The 27054-nt window shown below is 45.7% G+C and overlaps 1 protein-coding gene across 2 annotated transcripts in view; it reads left to right on the top strand.

Moving 5' to 3' along the window:
* MAATS1 (MYCBP associated and testis expressed 1) overlaps positions 1-26567 on the top strand; it is a 95434-nt gene extending 68867 nt beyond the window's left edge. For both annotated transcript variants that reach the window (XM_029578901.1, XM_029578902.1), the window contains 4 exons: positions 1033-1254; positions 10255-10403; positions 13932-14023; positions 26412-26567. In XM_029578901.1, the coding sequence (XP_029434761.1) occupies positions 1033-1254; positions 10255-10403; positions 13932-14023; positions 26412-26563 (615 nt within the window). In that variant the 3' untranslated portion in view covers positions 26564-26567. The remainder of the gene's footprint in view (positions 1-1032; positions 1255-10254; positions 10404-13931; positions 14024-26411) is intronic.
* Positions 26568-27054: the final 487 nt, after the last annotated feature.

Genomic DNA, 27054 nt, shown 5'->3' with positions numbered 1-27054 from the left:
CATTATATAAATGCCAGTGAGTTTTGATGTGATAACTAATGAGGGAATAAGAAATACATAAAATAAATCCTGTAGTGTGGAATTGTCTGAACATATTGCTGTTCAGACTTTCCCTAAGGCAATGGTTGCTCTTTAAATACCCAGGTTTTTTTCTTTTTTGAAAGTTTGAGAGCCACTGCCTAGTAAAATAATCAGTTCTGGCTCAGGGCCAGTACCAACAATGTGATTGCTGCTAACATCTCACATTAATGCCTCTCTATAGCTTCAATTTTAGGAATTAGAAAAACTCAAAGAAATGAGATTTTAATTAGATCAACCTAAAAAAAGGCATTTTTGTGCCTAGTTGTCTTAACTGGTAATAAACTGTAGAGAATGGGATATCTATGGTATGTTCTGCTGTTCTGGAGAGCACACAGGTCAGCATGCAGGACTAAACTGTAAATCGAGCCAAAGCCTCAGGGTTTTTGATAAATTCAAGGCAAGCTGTGAGTTCTATTCTTGTGTAGCAGCACTCCCATTTCCAAATTACAGATTATCAATGACCTAAATGAGCAACTCCCAGAGCCATAACTGAGCATTTTAGTACCTGGGGCGGGTAAGCATATCTGCACCCTCCAACCCCACCCTGATCCTCCCTCCTATCTCCTTCCACTCTGATCCCCAATCCTTTTTCCCTCCCTCTCTTGTCTTCCCTTCTCCCCAACTCCCAGCCTGAATTGAAAAAGAAGAGTAGCATTTGAGTTTCATTTATTTTTCTGCCCCAAAGGGCTTTGCGCCCTGGACTGTTGCCCTTCTCACTGCCCCATTTCTTTCTCATAACTAATAGAAGATCACCGTGTACTGATTGCTCATGTCCCTCCCATAAATACCAGCATAATTTGAAGTGGAAACCAATAAAACTGCTTAATTCTAGATTTTTGGTTTGTATTAAAGGGCACATTTTTGCCACAGAAAATATAAACAAGTTATTAAGCAGTATAGCTTTTCCATCTATGCATATTTACTAAAACTTTTATTCTGTTTTTAATCAAGATATCAATGGTGGATGATCACTTATCTGAGCTGGAAGGTGGAGTCTTATCGGACATGTTTGATTTCCTTTCCAAAGAGCTGGTGCGACTACAGGAGGAGAGGAAAATTCATGCCTTTGTCATGCTTGCAGAGCGGCATCGGCGCATCCGAGAAGCAGAGGAGAGTGGGCGCCGCCAGGTAGAAGAAAGACGGCGCCGAGAAGAGGATGAGATCTTCAGACAGGCAAGTGAAGCAAGAGCTGGAATCCATCCAAGGACAGCATGATTGACTGAAGTCATAAGGAGGGATATAGTATTTCAAGTCAAAAACTGGAGTTCTTATCTAAAAGGGCCACTGTAAGGGACTGACAAAATGAGTGTCTGCCCTGGCATCTGGCCAGGAGTGGAGAGAAGGTTGCCATGCTACTGCTGCTACCAGCAGCAGAAAGTGACTTCCCTGCCCACCTGTCACAGACTGCTGACGCAGACCTCTGCTTTCATTGGCTGCTCACACTGTCCTGCCCGCTATTGTTTTTCCATGGTGGGTACAAGCTGCCATCTTGAGAAGGTCACCAGAGCCTCCCGCAGATCTCCAGAATTGAGAATGGAGAAAGCCCCTAAGGGCAAAGGCATCATTGGATGGGAACAGTTCCCCACTCCCCAACCATAGCCACTCAGGTTGCCTTTATGTCTGGCAAAATCTGCTTCCCTGTACATACCCGGATCAGTCCAGACTGCTGGGTTTTGCCTCTCTTCCAGCAGATGAAGACAGAGAAAAACTGGAAGAGCACCCCCTTTTAGAACCTGTGGTTCTGATCTAAACAACCTGTGGTCCTGATCTAAAAAAAAAAAAAAGAAAAAGGGAAGTCTTTCAGTGAGGGACTTTTTTGTTTCTCTACCTCAGATTTGATCAAGCAAGTTTTCCAAAAAAGTAAAAAGAAGGCAGGAGTCTTGGACTGAGGTGCCTCCCCAAGGGGTAGGTAGGTCTTCGTGGGACTTCTTGGGGGCAAGATTCGATACTCGGGTCGGCAAGGTTTTCCTCATGCAGGAATGGATTGTCAAGCTGATGGCTCAGGTACAGCTTCTCTTGTCACTGCCAGTACCCAGGACCTGGGATTACTTGCAGGTTCTTGGCTCTATGGCATCCACTCTCAAACTGGTCCCCTGGGCTTTCGCTCATGAGAGGCCTTTACAGAGAGCTTTGCTTTCCCGCTGGGATCCGATGTCGGAAGACTTCCAGATGACTTTGCCACTCACGGAGTCCGCCAGATCCAGTCTTGCATGGTGGCTGGTCCTCGACCACTTGAAGAAGGGTATGGACATGGAAGCACCTCCGTGGGTAATTGTGACTATAGACACTAGCCTCTCTGTTTGGGGTCTGTTTGCCAATCTCAGTCAGCCCAGGGCCAGTGGTCACAGAGGGAGGCGCAATAGTCCATCAATCGCCTGGAAACAAGGGCGATGCGCTTGGCGTTGCAGAGATTTCTTCCTCTCATCCATCATCGGGCGGTATGAATCTTGTCAGACAATGCGACGATGGTGGCCTATATCAACCATCAAGAAGGCACGAAGAGTTGTCCAGTAGCCTTGGAAGTGGAAAAGCTGATGGCCTGGGCGGAACGACAGCTAGCCCAGCTGGCGGCCTCACACATAGCCGAGGTCGGCAACATACAAGCGAACTAAGTTGTCAGTGTCTAGACCCCGGAGAGTGAGAGTTGTCCTTGGAAGCAATGATGCTCATCTCTCGTCAGTGGGGCACTCCTCACGTGGACTTGATGGCAACTCAGAGGAATGCAAAGGCGCCATGCTTCTACAGTCAAAGAAGGGAGCACAGAGCAGAAAGAGTAGATGCCCTGGTGCTTCCTTGGCCTCGCGATGTACTGCTCTACGTGTTTCCTCCGTGGCCCCTCGTGGGCAAGATTCTGAGAAGAATAGAGGCTCATTTAGAGATGGTTATCCTCGTAGCTCTGGAGTGGCCCCGGAGACCGTGGTTTCGGACCTATTCAACCTGGCGGTGGACGGTCCTCTGCGCCTAAGTCATCTTCCACACCTGCTGAATCAGGGTCCGGTATTTTTCGATCAGGCGGATCGCTTTTGTCTAGCGGCCTGACTTGTGAGAGGAGGCAATTGAGAAAGATGAGGTACCATGAGAATGTTATATCCACTTTGTTGCGGGTGCGGAAGAGCTCTACGTCTCTTAGTTACGTCAGGGTATGGAAGGTTTTTGGTTCTTGGTGTAGCGAACAGGGGGTACTCCCATGTCTGTTCCTCAGATCCTTACCTTTTTACAGAGGAGCCTCAGTAAGGGGGTTATCCTTTAGTTCTCTCCGGGTGCAGGTTGCAGCTTTGGGGTGTCTCCGAGGCAAGGTCGAGGGGGCATCTCTGGCAGCACACCTTGATGTGGTCCGTTTCCTGAGAGGAGCAAAGCATTTGAACCCGTTCGTACATTCTATTTGTCCTTCTTGGAGTCTAAACTTGGTGCTCAGGGTGTTGTGGGAACCTCCTTTTGAGCCTCTCAAGAAGGATTTAACCCTCAAGATGGTGTTTTTGGTGGCTATATGTTCAGCTAGGAGAGTCTCTGAGCTTCAAGCTCTCTCCTGTTGGGAACCTTTTCTACGAATTTCAGATTTATTTATTTATTTATTTATTTATTTAACATCTCTTTTATACCGATATCCGTTCGCACATCGCATCGGTTCACAATAAACAAAAACCTTTGGGCGGTGCCCTTACATGTAACAGATAATTTAGTGAACTAGGAAAAATACAATTAACTTTTGGGAGGAGCCCTTACATATAACAAACATCAATGGGTAGATGCAAAGCAATAGAACTGTAACTATAACTATATACATGAGAGTGCACAGTACAAAATCAGCGGACATAAGGCGTTCATAACAAAATGACATTGTAAAATTCACAGGGGGGTTTTATGTAATAGGGGGTGACATGTGGTAGGCTTGTTGAAAGAGCCAGGTTTTAAGTTTCTTTTTGAAAGTGGGGGTATATGTCTCCATGCAAATATCATGGGGCAGGGAGTTCCATATGGTGGGGCCGGCAAGAGAAAAGGCTCTGTTTATAGTAGAGGAGAGTTTAAAAGATTTGATAGATTGGGCACAAAGTGTTCCTTGGAGGGCTGGGCGGGTAGGTCTCTTGGAGGTGCGAGGTAGGAGGGGGGGATTAAGCCAGTTGAGGTTGGAATTTAATAGACTCTTGTGTATGATAGATAGAGTTTTATATAGAATTCGTGACTGTATAGGGAGCCAGTGTAGTTCGATAAGTGTGGGAGTGATGTGATCTCTTTTCTTTGTGTTTGACAGTATCCGAGCGGCGGCATTTTGTAGGAGTTGTAATGGCTTAGTGTGTGTTGCGGGAATGCCAAGGAAGAGTGCATTGCAATAGTCAATTTTCGATAAAATAATAGACTGGAGTACTGTGCGGAAATCAGTGAAGTGTAGTAGGGGTCTGAGTTTCTTTATCGTTTGTAGCTTAAAATAGCAATCCTTTATGATGGATTTAATGAATGGTTTAAAAGAAAGGTGATTATCAATAATGACTCCTAAATTACGAGTGTGTGATGGGAAGTTGGTAGACGAGTAAGCAAGTGGGATGTCTGGGAGCGGTTGCTTATTAGATATGATTAATAGCTCAGTCTTGTTGGGTTGGATTGGTTGGATTAATAGCTGGATTGGTTGGATTGGATATTAGATATGATATGATTATGACTATTAGATATGATTATGACTATGTCATAGATATGTCATAGATATGTCATAGTCATAGATATGACTATGATATGATTATGACTATTAGATATGATTAATAGCTCAGTCTTGTTGGGTTGGATTGGTTGGATTAATAGCTCAGTCAATTGGGTTGGATTAATAGCTCAGTCTTGTTGGGTTGGATTCTGGGGTATCGCTAAGAACGGTTCCATCCTTTCTACCGAAGATGGTATCCGCTTTTCACATGAATCAGTCAGTGGCACTTCCGGCTTTTCAGAATCTAGAGTAGAGATTCCCCTCATGCTAGAGAGTTGTGGCGCCTGGATGTCAAGCGGATTCTCATGTATTACCTTAAGGTCACTAATGCTTTCCGGGTTTCGGATCATCTTTTTGTTCTCTGGAGTGGTCCTAAGAAAGGACTCAAGGCGTCTAAAGCTACCATTGCCCATTGGTTGAAAGAAGCTATCGTTTCCATGTACATTTACCGTGGACGACTGGTTCCGGATGGTCTGAAAGCTCATTCGCTCCAGTCACAAGCTGCTTCCTGGGCAGAGAGTCAGTTAGTTTCGCCGCAAGAAATCTGCAGCGTGGCGACTTGGAAGTCTCTGCATACTTTTGCCAGTCATTATCATTTGGATGTCCAGGCACCGGATGTTGAAGGTTTTGGGAGCAGTGTCATTCGAGCGGGACTCTCCAGGTCCCACCCCATTTAGGGAAGCTTATAGGTGCATCCCAGCAGTCTGGACTGATCCGGGTATGTACAGGGAAAGGAAAATTTGGTTTTTACCTGCTAATTTTCGTTCCTGTAGTACCACGGATCAGTCCAGAAGCCTGCCCATTGTGTGTGTGTGGGGGGGGGGGGGGGTGGGTGGGTTTCATGATTGAGAGTCTGCTTGAATTTTTTCTATTCACAGCAATTTCTGTCTAGGTTAAACTTAAGGACATGTCGGAAGAAAATGGATTGCTCCAATATTGCTCCTTGCCTTTAAATGGTTTACTATTGTTCATTATTCTGATTCTTGCTTGATCTAACTTTTGGTTTTATATTGGTTATTCTGCTTTGGTAAGATTAATACTGAAGGGTCGCAGGTACAACACCACTCTAAGAGGGGGTGCTCTTCAAGTTTTTCTCTGTCTCCATTTGCTGGAAGGGAGGCAAAACCCAGCAGTCTAGACTGATCCGTGGTACTATAGGAACGAAAATTAATAGGTAAGAACGAATTTTCCTTTATCTCAGCCCTGTTATTAACTCTTTGTGTAGCTGTAGCTCTGGTCATCTGATTTCTTCTGTACCCAGTTTCCTCAACTATGATCGCGTGCTAATAATTAAGAAATAGTTTGCATGGGTGAAGAAAAGCTGTCTGCTATCTGTCTTACATATTCCTTTATTCAGCAAGTTGTGTTTTTGGTACTGCCTGTGCTCCCTGTACACCTGTATAGTTTTCACTAGTCGGGGTGGTTGTTACTTTTGAATTCCCTTCCTATTGTTATTCTGCTACATGTGGGACAAAATGCATTGATATGAGAGAGAAAAATAAAAATAATGGACAGACCTCTCTACTCACCTGCCTTGGATAGCTGACAAACCTGACACACATGCTCGCAGACTTTTCTGAGACATTCGCGTGCCTCCTTCTGCGCAAATCTTCCACGAAACAGTGACTAAAGTTGATTCGCACCTGTGCGTCCAGGTTGGGTATCCGTCTAGACCATGCGGATTGGGCATCCAAATTTTGGGCATCCGTAGTTCATGCCTTCCTCAAATCCTAGCGTTTAAGCTCTTCATCATAAGAGAAGTATGTGCTTATGGGACGTCCTATCTTAAATATAGGTGTCCCATGTTTGGGCGTCCTTATTTTGGACATCCTGTCTGGGCTTGCCTTGTACATGATGCACAGTTGGATGCATAATTATCAGAAGCTTGTTTGTAAGCGTGCTGCTAGTGGACATCTTACCCATGGCGCCGGTAGCAAGAATCCTAAGCGTCTTGCGATTTGCACTGCTTGCCATATTTGGGCTTCACAGAATATGGCAAGCACTGCCTAGAGGCTCAGGGAGAGTTGTTTCCCGCAGATTTGGCTGAACCTGGCCCTTATTTATTTATTTATTTATTTATTTATTTATTTATTTATTTATAATTTTTATATACCGACATTCTTACATTAAAATGTAAAATTCCCAGCAGGATTGGGACCGGAGGGGGATCTGTCAGAAGTTTTACCTGGTTTTCAGGCTCCCCATCTGGAATTTCAGCAGGGGAAGACTTCTCAGTGGACAACTTTTCGACGCCCTCTGGTTTTGGAATTTTTTCAAGGGCTGCAGTCCCTTCTAATGTTTGGTAGAATTGGCTAAACCTGGAAATTCAGGAGTGCAGGCTGCAAAATCCCTGCAAGTTTGGTGCCGCAGATAAGCATCTGAGTATGCCTTGGCCTGCTGCAGGTTCTGCTGATTGGGACCTCGCTCACTCTGATGCCAAGGCAATCCTTGCTCCCTGGAGGGTAGAGAAATTCCTCTGGGTTTGGAATCATATGGATGGGTTGCCGGCTCTGATCTCCTGCCACTGATGATGCTGGGAGTGCCAGGTATCGGTTTCATAAGAACATAAGAAATTGCCATGTTGGGTCAGACCAAGGGTCCATCAAGCCCAGCATCCTGTTTCCAATAGAGGCCAAACCAGGCCACAAGAACCTGGCAATTACCCAAACACTAAGAAGGTCCCATGCTACTGATGCAATTAATAGCAGTGACCATTCCCTAAGTAAACTTGATTAATAGTAGTTAATGGACTTCTCCCTCTCCTTCATGTCTGAGCCAAAGAAGAATCCTGTTTTAGTGCCTTGTTTGGCCTTGAATGGGGCGCTCCAGAAATTAATGTTAAAGGGGGTCAAGCCTTGGTAGGGCTGTATCCCCTGAATCCGAAAGCAAGAGAGCAGTTGCGTTTTCCAAAAGTGGATGCACTAGTGACTGTGAGTGCAGTCTTCAAGCAGATGACCTTCTTGCAAAAGGGGGGGCAGCATCGGAGAGTGCGCAGGATAGGAGAATTGAGACTATCCTTACGCAGGCCTTGAGGCGGTGGCAATGAATTGCAGTTAGCCTCTTGCTGCTTCCTGGTGGCTCGTGCTTATTTGCTTATATTTCAGGAAGTCTACGAGATTGTTTGGAATTCCAGAGCAGTGATGGAACCAGCTGCCGCCTTTTTGGTGGATGTGGGCTGTGCCTTGGTCCGTCTCTCTGCCAAAGGAGTGGCTTCGGTGTTAGTGTCTATGCTTCAGCTGTGGCTGAGATTGGTCGGCTGCTACAATTTCAAAGTATAATCTTATGAAATTGTCCTTAAAGGATCACTCTTGATTCTGGAAGTAATTTAGAGTAAAGGCCAATAGGCAGGGTGAGTCCCAAGCTCCTCGGTTACCAGAGGATTAAAAGCAGGTGCCACGTTCTTTCAATGCAAGGGGCTGTGCTAGGGGTTTCTTACATTCTCAACCCCACAGAGAAGTGCCTTCTCAAAGGGCTCGATCTCTGAGTAGGTCTCAGTCCTTTCGGCCCAGGTAGCCCAGACGGGGCATAGGCTTCCCAACACCCTCAATGAAGGTGTGCCAACCCACCTCCTAGAACTGAAGATAGGGGTTCACCAGTCTCCTCTTATCGGGGGTGGGTCAAGATCGTGTCAGACCAGTGGGTTCTGGAGGTGATAAGGAACAGCCCTGCTTTGGAGTTCTGCGTTCCTCTAGATGATTTCTTGGCGTCTTCCTGTGACTCTCCAGAAATGAGGCTGGCAGTGGAGGTTACATTGTTGAGACCCCTGAACAGGGGGGCCATGGTTCTAGTGCTTAAGTCACAAGAAAGTACGGGCCATTATTCCATTTATTTCATTGTACCTAAAAAGGAGGTTTCCTTTTGCCCATCCTGGTCCTAAAGGAAGTCAATAGTTATTTCAAGTGATTCGTTTACGCATGGAAGGAAACCTTCCGCTCAGTGATAATAGCAGTACAATCGTGGGAGTTTCTTACATCTCTGGATTTCAGAGGTGTATTTACATATTTCCATTCAGCTGCAGCATCGTTGCTTTGGTGGTTTGATGTTGTGGGGCGACATTACCAATTTTCAAGTGCCACCTTTCCGTTTGGCCACTGTGCCCAGGACCTTCTCCAAGGTCCTGGTGGTGGTAGCAATAGTGTCGGGGCAAGATGGTTTTCTGGTCCACCCATACCCTAGACATTTGGATAATTTTGGCCAAGGTTATGGAGAGAGTATTCAGGCCTCACACAAGATGGTTTCCTAGCTGCAAGTTTTAGGTAGGGTGGTGAACTTGACCAAGAGCAAGTTACAGGTGTCTCAGATGCTAGAGTGTCTTGGTGTCCATTTCAACACGAAGCTAGGCAGGGTGTATCTGCCGGAGGCCCGCATTCAGAAATGAATAGCAGAGGTGTGGCTATTGACAAGCAATTCGCCCGGCGGTATGGTCTTACCTGCAGTTGTTCAGTTGATGACAGCCATCATAGAAATGATTTTGGGGGCAAGGGCGCTTATGCATCCTCTTCAGCGCACACTGCTGGCATGATGGACAGCAGTCAGGACTTTTCAATACAGCTTCAGTTATCGGTGAAGACTAGCATCCAAACGCAGTACTGGCTGAAAGTGGATCATTTAAGGAAGGAAACTTCCTTACAAACTCCAGACTGGCTGGTACTACAGATGCAAGCCTCCAGGGTCGGGAGGCTCGCTGCTCATTAGGGCTCCAATCACAGATCCTTGCAGATCTTTCAGAGAGGCCATTTTATAACCTGCGAACGCAGTACACGTATGACTGTCGCCTGCGCATATTTACCTCTGCTATTATCAGGGCTAAGTCAGAATAAAACTCTTTATAGCCAAAGCGATTGTCCTGCATAAAATGAGGCTCACATTTAGAGGAGGCACAGTTGGGGGAAGAAATGTATGCAGGTACCTTACATTCATATTTTCTCAGCAAAATTCTGCCCATGCAGTTTGTGTGGGGACTCTGTATCCAAAGCAAGGCTCAAAGCGATGCAAAGTCTGTGAGTAAAAATTGCCTGTAGACTTCCTCCCTAAATGGACAGTTTCAACATTGCCACCTTAACAGGACGCTTAAATCTACTGGAATGGCAGAAATCACCTATGGCAAATTATTTCTATGATTTAGGATTGGAATTGAGTTTAAATTGTACTGTAGGCCAGGCTACTGAATCTCCCAGGAGCAATTTCTGGGAGAAGTCTTTTCATGCCTCTTTTTAGTTAATAATCATATCCCTTTAAAGTTGTCTTTTTCTTCACTGTTTTTGTTTTCCTTTTTAAATATATTTAAAGTTTTAAATTCCCCAGCCAGAAATCCATTGCCAACTAGGATAAGTTGTTTGCTTTAGGAACATCTTTTTGAGTTTCAAAACATTGCTTATGAATTGGACACCAGAGTTTCATTGTGAAGAAAATGTGTTTGAATTAAAACGCCATACTTTTTATTTTCTTTTAGTAAAACTTTATGTATGCAATGGTTGTCATAGGTCATTAAAGTGCACCAGAGTACAGTAGATACTTACCTGGAGGATGTCATCTTGAATGCTACAGAGAGCACAGCAGAAGAACAGGCCAGAGAAGAAATCCAGAAGAAGGCTGTACAGATCAATGACATTGCATATGAGCTGGAAACCCGGTAAATAATCAGTAGGCAGCCCAATGTACTGCCCCTGGGGTGGGGACCTGGTTCCATTTGCTATACAATTTACATACCTTAGTTATGGAATTTGTATTGCTGCAGCTTTTTATGACTAGTTTCATTGTTTTCAGTGGCAATTAGCATGATTTAATCCGTTGTTCAAAGGACTGGAGATGATTCTGAAAGGTGTCAACCTTGCACACTGCCCCGATTTCCTCTGAGATTAATGGATATGGTATTGAGAGTAATTTGCACACAGCCCGCTTAGGTTAAGGTCATTGGGTACTTTTATACCTGCAGGCTTTAAGCTGAATCTATGCACATAAATCCTTTGAAAATTTGCAGCTGTGCGGAAGTAGTGCTGGCAAAATTATACCTGCTCAGGAGCAGGTATAATCGTATGTTATGTATATTTACGCACAGAACTTTTTATTGGTAGACTCCGTAAAGTACAAACATTTATACTCATAAAGAAATACGATAGTTTGGGGGCCTATGCCTCCAATTTTCAAAAAATGCATTTGTGTAGGTACATAAAAAAAAAATTAACCTTTCATGGTAAAATGTCATTTATCAGCAGTGCACTGAATTGTACCCATAGCACACAACGCTATTAGCTTGCACCATAACTCAAAAGGTTTAGCGTTTACACACTGGATCATGAAGTGAAAACGGTCAGTTAGCAGAAGGGCTGTCATTCCCTCATCCCCTCATCAAGTTCATCCTGTCTCCTCCCCACCCTAACCCCAGGCATCTGAATCTGGGGTGGTTGCGGCTGGCATTAGTTAGGGTCTTTGCAGCCTGCTTTGGGTGAGTGGGATTAGGGGTTGGGGTCTGCATCAGGGAAAGGGATAGGAGGAGAGTCAGTACAGTCTTAATGGAGGTGTGGAGTTCGGGGAAATGAAATGTCCTTTCACTTTGGCATGGGTATTTTGAGAGGCAGCATGATTGAAAAAGCTAACGTCTGGTGCAAGACAGGTGTTATGTTTTAAGCTTCAGCAGACCCACAGTAAATAGTGGAGTGAAGAAGTACATTCAGTGCTCTTTATCATGTGCCCAAATTTGCATACAGTTTTGCCTCATTTCTTACCAAACGACAGGTTAATCCACAACCAGTGGATTTTGCAGCTCTACCAGCAGATGGCGCAAAATGTTGCCAGTGAGTATGGACACGCAAAATGTTGCCAGTGAGTATGGACACGCAGAGATGCGCTGCAATTTTATATCATGTGCTCACATGTGTGCACACGTTATAAAATAGCCCCGGCGGGTGCATGTCTGCACTCACACAGCAGCATAATGCTGGCTTTGAGCTGCGCAAGTGAGGACATTTTATAACAGGCGTGCGTCCAGTTTCACTAGTTCATCCACCAGTTTGCCCAGTCTACAGCTAGGTCCCCCAGACCACCCTGGTTCTTTAGCTTGTCCTCCTCTCAGTTAACCCAGACCCCCTCAAACACTTAATAACTGACCGGAAATAGTTTTATTCAGACTTACACCTCCTCCATAGCAGAAGAAACTTTGTGCTGGGCAAGCACCTTGGTGCATAGGAACATGCATGCATAACTGAAGGCCCCGTCCTAGAACGCCCATGTCCCGCCCATATCTGCCTCTTTTTTTCCCCTATGCAAGATATTGTCGCAGATTGGTACTTGTACGTGTATGTAGGTAACTTATAAAATCAGGTGGACACGCGCATGTGCTAGATGCGCAGCCATCTCTCGATTTTTGGTGCACGTCTAGCTTTTAAAATTCAACCTGAAGGGGGTAATTTTGTAGCATTGTGCATAAGTTAGCTAGCAACTATGTGCATGAGTTACACCAATTTTCAATGCAGACCTGTGCACATAAGCTTTGAAAATTATCCCAGCAAAACGACACGCACACAGTTACCCCCTGCTATTTAGTTCATGTAGGTTTGCCAAGAGAATTTAGGCATGGCCGTTTGAAAATAAAAAAGTATGTGCAAAAGTCCCAATCCTGCCCAGACTCCACCTCCTGGCACACGTGTGTAAATATGGATGCATTTCAGTCGGTTTTCAAAAGCGAGTAAAGCACTACTTCATTTGCAGAAGTCGCTTTCAAAGTTACCCTCTAATGGATCAGTTTTCAAGGGGATCAAATTGGCTTGGCTCAGAGGATCTTTTGATAGGTTTGGAGTGGGGATGTAGGTTGAGTGGGTGAAAATTGGCGGTGGGAGTCACTTGGGGTCTTTTTAGTGGAAAGAGGGCATTGGGAGAGTGGCTTGGTCACTGGACAATTTTTTTTTTTTTTTTTTTTAATATCCAGTATGTGGGATGCAAGAAGGAAAGGGGATCAGCTGCTGGATGGTCTTATTTTTTTCTTTATATCATGTGGAAGGGAGGAAGGCAGGATCAGGGCTGGATTAAGGGGTGGGCCAACTGGGTTGCTGCCTGGGACTCCTGCCTGTTGGGGGCGCTGGGGCTGCAGGAGCGGCTGTTGCTGCCTAGGCTCTGTGCACTCACCTGCATGCTCCCTGCTTTCAGCTGCCGCAGCTGTAGACCTGGCAGAACTCCAGGTCTGTCTGCCTGATGGAGGCTGTGGCTCAGGCGAGTCAAGACAGAGGGGGCAGAGCTAAGGTGGCAGACGCTACCCCTCAGCATCAGCAGCTACCACCTGCTGGTCCAGGAGCAGGTGGACCGAGCAGCAGCTGTCTCTGAGGTAGAGGGGTGTGGGGCATTCCCCTCTCAGGGTGCTGCTCTGGCATGCCCGATACACCCACCTGGCTCGGTCCGGTCCTGGGCAGGATTTATTTTTTTTTTCCATAACAGGTTAGTGCTGATTTTCAGAGGTAACTTGCTAAGCTTGTAAATCTAGCCAGTCCCTACCTAGATTTAGCTGAAAATTTGCATAATGATAACCACTTAAAGTTAACTAGTTGTCTTAGCCACTTAGCAGCTATTTGTAAATTGACCCCAAATTATTAAAACTGATTAGTACAATCAGTCAGTATTATAGGTTCTTTATCTCTCTATCAGTATTTGTAAAGATTCTTTTCTGCCCTATTCTTTAGCAATAATGGCAATAATAACTTACTTATATATAGCAAACCAAATACTTAGAAACATAGAGCAATAAAAACTATATCCATGACGATGGACAGCAACTGAGTTTTGCTTGCATGCCACATGACGGCTATTGACCATTTTATTGTAATTTGTAAATATATTGGATAAATGGAGACAGATAATTATGTACTCAAGATACCTCAGATAACAATATTAGCATACATGGAGTTCTGACTTCCAGTTCCTACTATAGTCATAGGCTTTATCCTTTCCACTTTGACAAGCAAAAGAGAGCCTTCCTTTTGCCCCCTTATCTATATCAGCCCTTGAATTGCCACATAGACCTTAGCCTCAAGGCTATGGCTCCACAAAAAAATTCTGTACAGCCTCTGAATCCAGTGGCAGTCAATGAAGTAGGTATGCAATTAGGAGTTACGTAAGGAAGAAATAAAATGCACCAACAATATTAACTTTCTAATCCTTCTTTCATCTTTAGCCGCACTCATCTTCAGTCTGAAGAGATTGTAGCGGAGCTGGTATATAGTTTCTTGATCCCAGAAGTATACAAAACGTCTGTCAAAGAAAAAAGTGAGTACTGAAAAAAAGTGTGCTAACATGTTTAAGCTTAAGAAACAATAGTGTTATTATCTATAAATAAGTGACAGGGTACACCATGTTTTTCAGTGCCTCTTCTCCTGTGGCCCCTGTCTAGCAGTCATTTAAATCACGCCCTTCAGATCCTGTGGATCCCCACATCTTGCAAATTCAGAACTGCCCCACCCTGAAAACTCTTGTCGCAATTTTTCCATACTGGCATGTCTATGTCATATGTTTACAGAATGCCATAAACTACATACATTTTGGATTCAGATTCATGTTACACTTCATACACTGTTTGGCTCTTCTTTAAACTGGACTGGTAAAATGTCATACTTCTATTTGTTTGAAGATTCTCACAATTTGCCAGCAGGCGGTATTAGAGTGATCAGCATAGCACTGACCATTGCAAAAATCTTGTCTTATGGGCATAATGAGGATATACTGCACTTTACCATTTGAAAGTCAGAAATGCAGAAATCTCCTCTAGAGCTATGGCATTTCAGACGAAGCTCAGACTCCCATAAATTCATTTTTACCCACAAAGTTTGAGAGAAATAAATTCTGTGAAGAATCTTTAATGGAATTTCCCTCAAATTTGCTGGTTGGAGATATACAAGCATATATTTTAAGCACAAAATAATTGTAATGTGTGCCTAATTACCGCAGTTTATGCGCAGAGGCAAATATTTTAAAAAGTATGCATGTTTCCTAGTCATCCAGTCAGAGCAGTCCAGACGAATGGGTTATGTCCACCAACCGATGGAGCTAGAGATTAGCGGGTTCGCTGGCATCACCCTTTATGTGCATTCATGTTGACTTCAGCCTGCCAGTATTCTCTGTCTCCATCTGACAGTAGGTGAGCATCCCATGCTGGGATTTGAGGCCTAGTTAGGCTGGATAAATAAGAATCCAATGGAAGGGGCAGCTCCTGTGGTGAAAGGCTAGTCCTCCGTCCCTAGGTTAGAGGGGGCTTCAGTTTCTTCTGGAATGGGTTGCGGAATAGGTTAGTGCTTAACCTTTCTTCCTTTTCCTCCCCCCCCCCCCCCCCCCCCCTCAGGTTTCTTATAGGAAACCTCATTTCATGCTGCATTAAAATATATATATATTTGGGAGCAACATAAATTCCTTTGGTTGTTTGCTTTGCCTTCTCTCCTGATTATCGAATTCATTATAAAGCTAAACAAAAAAAGGTGCTTTTAGCAGTCCCTCCCTCACCTCAGCTAGTATGGCAAAATATATTTGTTCACCTGCAGCTGGCCCGCCCCACATTAGCAGCAATTCACAGTTTTTTTTTCCCTGCACTCCTCTGACGTGACCCTGATCTTAGACATCAGCGTTAAGTAAAGAAAAACTTACTGCCGCAACCAGAAATGACGGAGAAGTGGGGACCGATCCAGAGCTCAGCCAAGCACCACTGCTACTCCTCATGCAGTCATTACTGCTGGAGCCAGGCTTGCATCAAATCAAATTCTTGCTGCTTTGGGGAGAGCCGCATCGTCAGGGCCAGCCAAGATTTCAGTTCCCACTGGGAGTTGCATGTAGGGGTGGGAAAGGTGGCCATGTTAGGAGAGCAGGAGAGAGGTAAGGAACAAGGGCCTCCCTCTCTTTTAGTTAAGGGGGCCTTGTCTATTATCCAGATGTTCCTTGTTTCATGATTGGAGTCCTACATATTGGCTCCCCTAATGAGGGGGTCCTGAGCTTGGTGTTACACCTTTTAGCAGATTCTCAGTTTGAGGCTATTGGGATGATTTTGCTAAAACTTATCTTGAAGGTAGCAATTCTGGTAGCAGTTGTTCGGGCAGGAGGAATTTGGAATTCTAGGCATTTTCTTGATGAGAGGCCTTTTATATTTTTATGAATCATTTGGGTAAATTCATCTGGTACCCTCATTTCTCCCAATGGTTACCAGTATTTGTAGATAATCTGTTTTTCTGTAGGAAAAGAAAAACAGAGGCAATAAAGTATCCATTAATTGAAAATATGTTTGGATTAAGGTTATCATTGCAAAAGTTTACATTGATAAAGGCAAGCTTTTGTCCAAGCAAATCTGGCTACATTCTACTGGGCAAAACTTTAGTTTGTGTCTGCACAGGTGATTGGTAGAATAAAGCAGGTATATTAATTTTTCAGAGCTGTACAGTACATGCTATTTCTGTTTATTGTTTTTAGTCTTGACAGCCCTCTGATTTTAAAAATAAAAAGAACAGAGGATATTAGTGTTTTTCCATGGCTGGCTTGTCATAGGTAATACTGGCAGCCTAATGTTAATACGCATGCTTATCAGGGGTGATGTTAGTGAATCTTTAATCTGTCTCCATGCGCTGATCAGTGGACATAACTCATTCATCTGGATTGGTCTGACTGGATTAAAGGAAAGGAAATTATCAAGTAAGATTACATTTTCCCGTTCCGCTTATGAAAATACTTGGGCTCATATGTGTAATCACCAGATCGCCGGCATCCTGACCCCCCACCAATTAATCCAGACCTCCCAACCAAAAACTGCAAATGAAAGACAAGTGCAGTGTCATTTCCATGACCCAGTTTGCAGGTGTAAAAGCATATGTTCAAGTTCAGCAATATATGCGCATATACCACTTACAAAATGCTAACTTCTGAACCACGACCCCTAAAACACCCATTTTTTTTCTTTTTGACATTTATGTGCGACACTGCTGGTATGTGTATACTTCAGAGTTTTATGAAATAGTACTTGTGTGCGTACATGCAGTTTACACATATAACATCACATTTTATGTGCTGTAACCTTTTGAAAATTATCTCAATTTTGTACTTTCTCAATTGAATCAAAATGGCAGATATGATTTTCTGGGAGATAGATAAAATTACATTATCCTCTTTCCCTGGGAAGGGACAAGTCTCTGCAGAATCAGAGAGGGAATGTGTTACTAGATTCCTATTGCCAAATCTCTCATGTAACAAACAGCTCTAGCTGAGTCATACCAAATCATTACAGTCTGCATAAAATGTCATGTATTGAAATGTCTTAATGGTAATAATTTATTGGCACTTATTTTTTGTTTGTTTATTTTTTTACATTTTATTTATATTCATCCTTTCAGACTCTTCAAAGCAGATTACAGGTATTTCCCTATCCCCAGAGGGTTTAACAATCCAAGGGTCTGATTTATTAAGGCTTTTCTCACAGGACAAGCAGGATGGTAGTCCTCACATATGGGTGACATCACAGGATGGAGCCCAATCAGGGAACACTTCTGTCAAAGTTTCCAGAACTTTGTCCCCTACTGGGCATGCCCAGCATGGCACCAACCCTGCAGCCAGCAGGCTCCCCCTTCAGTCTTCTTTTTTCCGTGCAGCAGTAGCCTCATGGTAAAGGAGCTCTGCATAGATTCCTGACAGGAATTTTCCTCACGGAATTACTAAAAGTGAATTTGTCCCACAGGGGTCCCTCCTTTAACTTTTTTCAGACCTCAGTACTCCGGTAAGTTTTTACCCGTTTTTCGTCGATTACCGTCGAGTTTGGCCCTTGCGGCCTACTGGCCGTCGACCGTACCGCGGCTCGATTTTTTCTATGGCCATGGCATCAGGATTCCGTCGGTGCCCAGACTGCACTCGCACCATGTCTATCACAGACCCTCATAAAGTCTGTGTAATGTGTCTAGGATGTGAGCACGATGTCTTGACCTGCACCAAGTGTGCCCTAATGACACCAAAAGGTCACAAGGCCAGAATGGAGGCGATGGAGCTTCTCTTCCATGCTCAAACCCCGACTCCGTCCATTGCATTGACGTTGTCAGAGCCGGCACCGTCAACTTCGCGCCAGCATCGACCACTGGGCGGCAACCGCCCAGCATCGATGACTTCTCGGCCTTCGACACCCTCTACTCCCCCTCAGGACCGAGGGGATCGTAGAGACAAACATCGCCATCGGCACCGTAAGTCTCGGACCATCAAAGGAGCGAAATCATCGACCTCGCCATCGTCCGAGCCACTGTCGAAGAAACCCCATCCAGAAAAGGCACTGACCGTTTCTGCGACCAGGTCACCGAGGCAACCCTCACCCGACAGGGGCTCGGGAGCCGCAACTCCGCCTTTAATGGTGGTCCCTCCGGCTATGCCTCTGCCTCCTTCTTCTGTTCCAGAGCCGGGGCTGCTTGCTCCAGGTCTCCGAGAAGAACTAGACCGGATGGTCCAGGAGGCCATCGACAAGGCGATGCAACAACTCCAGGTTCCTCCGGCACCGACACCGGTACTGATTGCGGAACCGACCACTGACCCGATTCCGGCAGCGTTGGCACCGCTGCTCTCCAGGATGGAAGCACTCATGGCCGCTTTTCCACCGATGGATCCCGGGTCTCCGATGGCTCCGGTGCCCTCCCCACTTACATTGTCATCGGGAGGAGAAACACCGTTCCACATCCTTCCATCGGGAGTTCTGCCTCAGCCATCGATGCCGATACGTCCCTCAACACCGATCCAACCATTGGTGCCAATACGTCCAGCGCCACCGAGTCATCCATCGATGCCCTCAATGCCTGCGCCGGTGCCTTCGATGCCTTCATCGGTGCCTCCGATAATTCCTCTGATTCCTTCGGAGCCTAGACCGGGACCTTCAGGTATCCCACCACCCTGTCCCTCTCTAGTTCCTAGAAGGACAGCTGCTGATTCTTATGATACCTGGACTGATGATTCCTCGCCAGACACCGATGATTTACCTTCACCACCTTCACCCACTGAAAGTAGGAAGCATTCTCCTCCAGAGGAACTCTCCTTTATAAACTTTGTGAAGGAAATGTCTGAATTGGTTCCCTTCCAATTGCAGACTGAACAGGATGATAGGCACCAGATGATGGAGTTGCTCCAATTCCTGGATGCTCCCAAGGTAATAACCTCTATTCCTATCCACCAGGTTCTTCTGGATCTCCTGAAGAAGAACTGGGAACATCCTGGCTCCATTCCTCCAGTCCAAAGGAAATCTGACACTACCTATTTGGTGCAGTCAGTTCCAGGTTTTCAGAAATCACAATTGGATCACCACTCTGTCGTGGTGGAGTCTGCACAGAAGAGAGCAAAGAGGTCAAAGCCTCACTCTTCAGTTCCCCTTGGCAAGGAACAGAAGTTCCTAGATGCCATTGGTCGCCGAGTCTTCCAAGGGTCAATGCTCATCTCCCAGATTGCTGCCTATCAGCTCTATATGACCCAATATAACAGGGTCATTTTCAAGCAGATACAAGACTTGTCGGACTCCCTGCCTCAGCAATTTCAAGAACAGCTCCAAACCCTAGTAAACAAGGGTTTTGAGGTAGGCAAGCATGAGATCACAACATCTTATGACATCTTTGATACTTCTACTAGAGTATCTGCAGCTGCTATTTCGGCGAGAAGGTGGGCCTGGCTCAAGTCTTCTGACCTTCGCCCTGAAGTACAAAACAGGTTATCCGACCTGCCTTGTGTCGGAGATCATCTGTTTGGTAAACAGATTCAACGGACGGTGGCGGAACTAAAGGACCATCATGAGACCCTAAGACAGCTCTCTCTGATGCCTTACGACTATTCTTCTAAACAGCCCTTCAGGAAGGACTCTTAAAAAGTCCTTCTTCCACCCGAAGAAGTCCTACCCGCCACCAACTAGATCCCATACCACGAGACCTTTTCAAAAAGCACAGTCTTGTCAAACACGTAAACAAAAGCCACAAGCAGCTGCTCAACCAGGGCCTGCTTCAGGTTTTTTACTTCCACCTAGAGAGCAGCAGCCAGATTCCACTGCCTCACATACCCGTGGGAGGTCGATTGTGCCACTTCCACAACATATGGCACTCAATCACCTCAGAGCAATGGGTATTGGCAATAATTGCTCAGGGTTACCATCTTAACTTTCTCTCCGTTCCTCCGGACTCCCCACCTCTGCTGATGTGGAGAACATCCGATCACTCCATTCTTCTGGATCAAGAGGTCTCCCTCCTTCTTCAATCCAACGCAATAGAACCTGTACCATACTCTCAGCACGGCCTAGGGTTCTATTCCCGGTACTTTCTAATCCCCAAAAAATCGGGAGGCATTCGTCCTATTCTGGACCTACGGGCCCTCAACGAGTACCTCCAGCGAGAAAAGTTCAAGATGGTCACCTTGGGCTCGCTTCTTCCTCTTCTACAAAGAGGAGACTGGCTCTGCTCTCTGGACCTCCAGGACGCATTCACTCATATTGCGATAACTCCATCTCATTGCAAATACCTGAGGTTTCTAGTAGGCCCCAAGCACTATCAATACCGAGTGCTTCCATTCAGCCTAGCATCTGCGCCACGAGTCTTCACAAAATGCCTCGTAGTCTTTGCAGCCTTCCTCAGGACTCAAGGTATTCATGTCTACCCCTATCTGGACGACTGGTTAGTCAGGGCTCCCACTCAGCAAGCTGCTCTGTCGTCCCTCAATCTAACCTTACACACCTTAATTTCATTAGGCTTTCTCGTCAACTTCAACAAATCCTATTTAGTCCAATCTCAAACCTTGTCGTTCATTGGGGCAGACTTGGACACCTTGCAGGCAAAGACTTTCCTGCCTCGACAACGAGCACTAACTCTCGTGTCTCTTGCTCACCAGCTGCAGTCTCAGCACTCTGTGATTGCATGCCAATTTTTCATCCTTCTGGGACACATGGCGTCCTCAGTCCACGTCACACAAATGGCCCGCTTGGACATGAGACTCATGCACTGGACTCTAAGGTCACAATGGACTCAATCCATTCAGTTCCTGTCGACCGTTGTCCATATCATCGACTCACTCCATCTGTCTCTCGCCTGGTGGAAAAATCAGATCAATCTCCTCCAGGGTTTGCCCTTCCAGGCTCCAGCCCCTCGAGTCACGCTCACCACCGACGCTTCCAACCTCGGCTGGGGAGCCCATGTTGCCAATCTGCAAGCACAAGGCTCTTGGTCTCCAGAAGAAGCCAAACACCAAATAAATTTCCTGGAGCTTCGAGCAATCAGATATGCTCTCAGGGCTTTTCAGGATCGCCTCTCAAATCAAGTCATCCTGATTCAAACGGACAGCCAGGTGGCCATGTAGTACATCAACAAACAGGGAGGCACAGGCTCCTTCCTTCTGTGTCAGGAAACTGCACAGATTTGGGCGGAAGCTCTCTCCCATTCAATGTACCTCAGTGTCACCTACTTGCCAGGAGTAGACAATGTGTTAGCAGACAAGCTGAGTCGCATCTTTCAACCGCACGAGTGGTCTCTCAACCCCTCTGTAGCGAACTCCATCTTTCAACAATGGGGATCTCCTCGGATAGACCTCTTTGCGTCTCCTCAAAACCGCAAAGTAAAGAACTACTGCTCTCTCATTCGCAGCAATCACTCTGAGCCCAGAGACTAATTCTCCCTCTCATGGGCAACCGGTCTGCTCTATGCATTCCCTCCACTTCCTCTTCTCTCGAAGACTCTCGTGAAGTTACGTCAGGACAAGGGAACCATGATCCTGATAGCACCTCACTGGCCACGCCAAGTGTGGTTTCCAATACTTCAGGATCTCTCCATTCGCAGGCGCATTCCCTTAGGGACGGACCCGCTTCTGATCACTCAAAACAATGGGTGCCTCCGCCATCTCAATCTTCACGCCTTGTCCCTGACAGCATGGATGTTGAAAGGTTAATCCTTCAGCCACTTAACCTTTCTGAACCAGTTTCCCGTGTCTTGATTGCTTCACGGAAGCCTTCCACGAGAAAATCTTACTCTTACAAATGGAAAAGGCTCACGTCATGGTGCTCTTCTCAGTCCCTTGACCTCTTTTCCTGGCCAATCCCAAAGTTTCTGGACTATCTCTGGCATTTATCAGAGTCAGGTCTTAAGACTTCTTCCATCAGAATGCATGTCAGTGCGGTAGCCGCCTTCCATAAAGGTGTCGGGGATGTCCCTATATCAGTACAACCCCTTGTAACACGTTTTTTGAAGGGCTTGCTCCACATCAAGCCTCCACTACGTCCTCCGGCCCCCTCTTGGGACCTTAATCTGGTTTTGGGTCGGCTCATGAAACCTCCTTTCAAGCCTCTTCACTCTTGTGAACTTCGATATCTCACATGGAAAGTGATTTTTCTTTTGACTATCACTTCAGCTTGCAGAGTTAGTGAATTACAGGCTCTAGTTACCTATCCGCCTTACACTAAACTTCTGCAGGACCGGGCGGTACTCCGCACTCACCCTAAATTCTTACCTAAGGTAGTTTCGGATTTTCATTTCAGTCAATCCATCATACTACCTACCTTTTTTCCCAGGCCCCATGCCAGTCCAGGAGAACAGGCTCTGCATACCCTTGACTGTAAACGGGCTCTAGCATTCTACCTAGACCGTACAGCTGCCCACAGGGAAAGCACTCAATTGTTTGTCTCTTTCCACCCTAACAAGTTAGGGAAGCCTGTGGGTAAGCAGACTCTCTCCTCCTGGTTGGCGGACTGCATATCCTTTTGCTATCAGCAAGCAGGCATTCCATTTCAAGACCGTGTTAAAGCGCACTCTGTGAGGGCCATGGTGACTTCAGTAGCACACCTACGATCGGTGCCGCTTGCTGATATTTGCAGGGCTGCCACCTGGAGTTCTCTCCACACCTTTGCAGCCCACTATTGCTTGGACAAAGCCGGAAGACAAGATTCCATCTTTGGCCAGTCTGTCCTTCGTAACCTATTTACAACATGACGTACCAACACCCTTCCACCTGCCCACTGGGGTTCAGGATGCCCTCTACCAAATTCCACCCTAGTTGTTGTGCCTGTTGCATGCCTTTGGGTACATTTGGTGCATGTTCGGACATCCTCAGCTCGGTATTCACCCATATGTGAGGACTACCATCCTGCTTGTCCTGTGAGAAAGCAAATGTTGCTTACCTGTAACAGGTGTTCTCACAGGGCAGCAGGATGTTAGTCCTCACGAAACCCGCCCGCCGCCCCGCAGTGTAGGGTTCATAACGTTTTATTTTTATTTTTCGGCACTGTTTGTAGTTTTTAAATAAGACTGAAGGGGGACCCCTGCTGGCTGCAGGGTTGGTGCCATGCTGGGCATGCCCAGTAGGGGACAGTCAAAGTTCTGGAAACTTTGACAGAAGTTTTCCGTGATTGGGCTCCATCCTGTGATGTCACTCATATGTGAGGACTAACATCCTGTTGTCCTGTGAGAACACCTGTTACAGGTAAGCAACATTTGCTTTCTCTTAATTGTATGTATATGGGAAAAATGCTTAATAAATGACCACCGGTTTGTACCTGAGTTTGGAAGGTGAGGTGACTTACTCAGAGTCACAAGGAGTGGCAGTGGGATTTAAACCCTGGCTTCCCTGGTTCCCAGCCCATTGTTCTAACCATTGGGCTACTCTTCCACTTATATATTTACAATCCCTTGCTGATCTTCCTCCTTGTGGAAAAATAGCATCCTCCTTTGGGATTAAAACCTTCAGCTCTTTCCCTCTTGGATCATCTGCTGTAGAACAATGCTGCTAAGGAGAAGATCGATGTACGTCCACTTGCACTTGTGGGTAACTGCATTGTGATGATCTGAAAAGTAAGAACATGACTGTCTTTTAAGGAAGACGCTGTCAGGGTTTAATATGATTCCAGCCCATCTACCCAGAAGCTAAAATTCTGCAACTTCTCTCTGGTAAATGGTTTTTCCAGAGATACCATCACAGGAACTTAATTTTGTACACATGGGATTAGAATGCCTCATGGAACTGTGAGGGAGTCTCAGCCATTGCTCAACAGTGGCTAGACTTGGGGTCCATGTTAGCCAGATTCCAGAGGGAGCTACATTTGTGGTTCTTGGCTGAAGACCATCACTGTGCTGACTGGACTGAGTGGGAGGGGGATATAAAATAGGGAAACTACACCAGGTAATTACAAATGAAAGCTCATGGTGCCAGATTCTAGAGCCCTAGTTCTAATTAAGCTGGAAGTCCAAAGGTGCAGAAGAAAACCACTGGGTCAAAGAATGTAAAAAATCAAACCTTCATATGCATTTTTTGCATTCAGTCTATTTTTCTGGTAAAATTTTAATGTTGTTCTCATACTATTCCCAACTGTGTATGCTAAGGCTATAAGGATGTTGATGGATTTTGGTAACATAAAAACCATGAAACCAACTGTGTAAAGTTACTGCTAAAATATTATTTATTTCAGGTTGTGAAATGCCTATCCAGCAGCACTAGGCATTATGCAATCATTAAAAAGTAACACTACAAAAAAACATGCAGAACAAAACAAGACAAAACAATTAAACAATAATTGTTAAAAACAAAAAAATAAATACAGAAAGAACAAAGTCATTTGTACAATAAATACAAACCTTGATAGGTTAAACCATCTCAGGGAACAGAAAACTCCAAATGAATCTTGGCCCAAGCAATTACTTAAAAATTAAATGCATCTCCATCATGGATGTCACCGATGTGAGCCCTTAGGTTGTGGCATGGTTGACACAGCCTTTGGAGTAGGCTCCGTAGGTTCTCACTGACAGCTGGCAGAACTATGCAAGGAAGAGACTGGACAGGAGCTTCACTATACCAACGCCTTTCCCCTTGGGTTCAGCCCTCAGGTTTCAGGGGCTGGCAGGTCTTAGACAAGAGTCTCTATGGAAGTAGTAAATGCATAGATTCTGAGGCCCCTACCAAGCTCGGAGGCAGGCAGCAAACAAGAATGGTGAAGTTCAGGCAAGGGTCAGTGGCAGGCGGCAAGCAAGAATGATCAATGTCCAGGCGAGGGTTAGATCCAGAAGTCAGTCCGAGGACAGGCTATGGAGATGAGGAGAAAGACTGACACATCAGAGCAGGCAGGAGGGAAAGGGTTGGATAAGACAAGGCTGGACAAACTGAGAGTCAAGGCGAGACTGAGATGAAGAGACAAGATGAGACGGCTGGAGAGACAAGGCAGGCGGGGCTGAAGAGAAAAGTCAAGAAGCAGAACCAGGAACACAGGAAACAGAAAGCAGCAACACACACTACATTCTGGGATGTAGGAGCTCTGTTGCTGAGGTGGGAGAGTCAGAGGGACTCTTTTATAGGGCTGAGACACCGATGTCATCAGTGGGTGCTGCAGTCCTTTTCTTGCTGTGGGCCCTTGTAAGCTGAGGACTTGGCACAGGCGCGTGCCTAAGGAGTCAGAGGGAGGGGCCAGAATGGCGGCATCCGTGCTGTGCAGGAGAGGCCTAGCTGTGTGCGATCACCCACTCGTGGACCATTGTTGTGGGTGTCGGGGATAAGTGCGCCAGCTCTCGGGGTCTTCCCATGAGCCAGCAATCGTAACAGTAGGCAGATCTATTAGGCCTACGCTGACAGCTGGCGGATACGCTCTTTCTTGAGACTGAGCTAGATCTTCACCTATACCCAGCCCCATTCCTTGCAGGTTGAGCCTTTGGGTTCAAGGGGCTGGAAGGACTTAGGCGAGTGTTCCTGAGGGGCCAAGGATCAGGGCAGGCAACAAGCAAGGAGTAGTTGATGTCTATAGCAGAGGTCAGTATCATGTGGCAGGCAAGAGAGTGGTCCAGAAGTCAATATCAGAATATCAGGCCAAGATGAATATGACACCAGGGACTGGGCAAAGCAGGGTGGATCAGACCAGACAGGGGAGATCAGGAGAGCATGAACAAGTCAAGAGTACTGACATGATGAGGACCAGGACACTGATAAGGCAAGGCAGAACACAACTAGGCTAAGGCAAGGCTAGGGCAAGGCAAAGGCAGAGAGACAGGCAGGGCAAGACAGAAAGCAAGGTAATCAGGAGATATGGAGAGCAACGCGCACTGCAGGCTACGCAGGGGACCTGTTGCCGAGGCACTGACTGGAAACATGGCTGGGGTTTAAAACCCCAGCTGACGCTGACATCATCTCCCAGTGCTGCAGTTGCTTTCCCACCGTGGAACCTTTATCTTCCAGTGCGCACCGTGCGCACGACCTAAAGGCCCAATGGGGATACAGGATGGCAGCGACTCCGTCATGAAGGAGGACATCTCAGCGTCATGCAGGTCAGCTGCTCTTGAGGTGAGTGTGGCCAGTCACGGGACCCTCCACAGCTGGCCAGACATTACAATGGATAGTAAACAGGCTATCCCAGGCAGAGCAAAAAAATTAAAAAAACATATGTACTCATCATTCTGCCTTGACCAAGCTTCTAAAAATTGTTTATTTTATTTAAAATTATTTATTACCCGCCCATCCTGAAAATTCTGTCTGGGGCACAATAAAATGTACATAATCATAAAAACAAAAAGCGTATAACAGAAAATGTACTATTTATAGATGCTTTACAATGATAGACATCAGCATTCTTAAACACATTGGGTTGCAGGAGTAAATGGTGCATACTGTTTAAAGGAAAGCAAAATTAGTATTAAAACTGATGTTGTTTTTTCACTCTTAACAGTAAGACAGTCCCAAAAGAAGCACATTTATGCAGCTCATCAGATCATCCATCACGAGACTGAGTCAGTGCTAAGAGAGACAGGGAGAACAAGCAGACGTTCAGAAGTCACCTGGGATGTCGATACGGTACGGAGGAGACAGCAGCAATCTTAGGATGGTGAGTTCTGAGGTGCATTCACATGTTGTCATAATTAGAATTTTTATATCATAGAAAGCAGCAGCAAATGATAAACCTTTATCACTTTGTAATAAGGATTGGGTACAAACTATAGTAAAATCACAGTTCAGCAATAGGTGGAAACATAAAAGAGACTTCCATCTATTTTGTCATTTCTCACTTCTGTCTTCTCCTTCCATCCTGCACACTAACAGTGAATAAGAAGCCTTTTTACAGACCTCTATCATCCTAATCGGCTTTGTGATCAGTTCAGCCAAGTTCCATCTCATCCTGACACCCCATTTGCAAGACAGTTTCCAAAGGGATTTAGCCAGGTAACTAAATAGTTACACTGCTAGATTGCCTGGTTAAAAATGGTACACCGGGGGCAAGATGGCCGCCTGGTAGGACGCGGAGGAAAGAGGCTCTCGTCGTCTTATTCTTATAATATCTATTACTTAAAAATAATGCCCCATACTAAACGGAA

This window comes from Rhinatrema bivittatum, chromosome 15, assembly GCF_901001135.1.
Source record: "Rhinatrema bivittatum chromosome 15, aRhiBiv1.1, whole genome shotgun sequence".
In the NCBI taxonomy this organism is placed as follows: domain Eukaryota; kingdom Metazoa; phylum Chordata; class Amphibia; order Gymnophiona; family Rhinatrematidae; genus Rhinatrema; species Rhinatrema bivittatum.
This window is presented reverse-complemented; position numbering and strand designations above follow the sequence as displayed.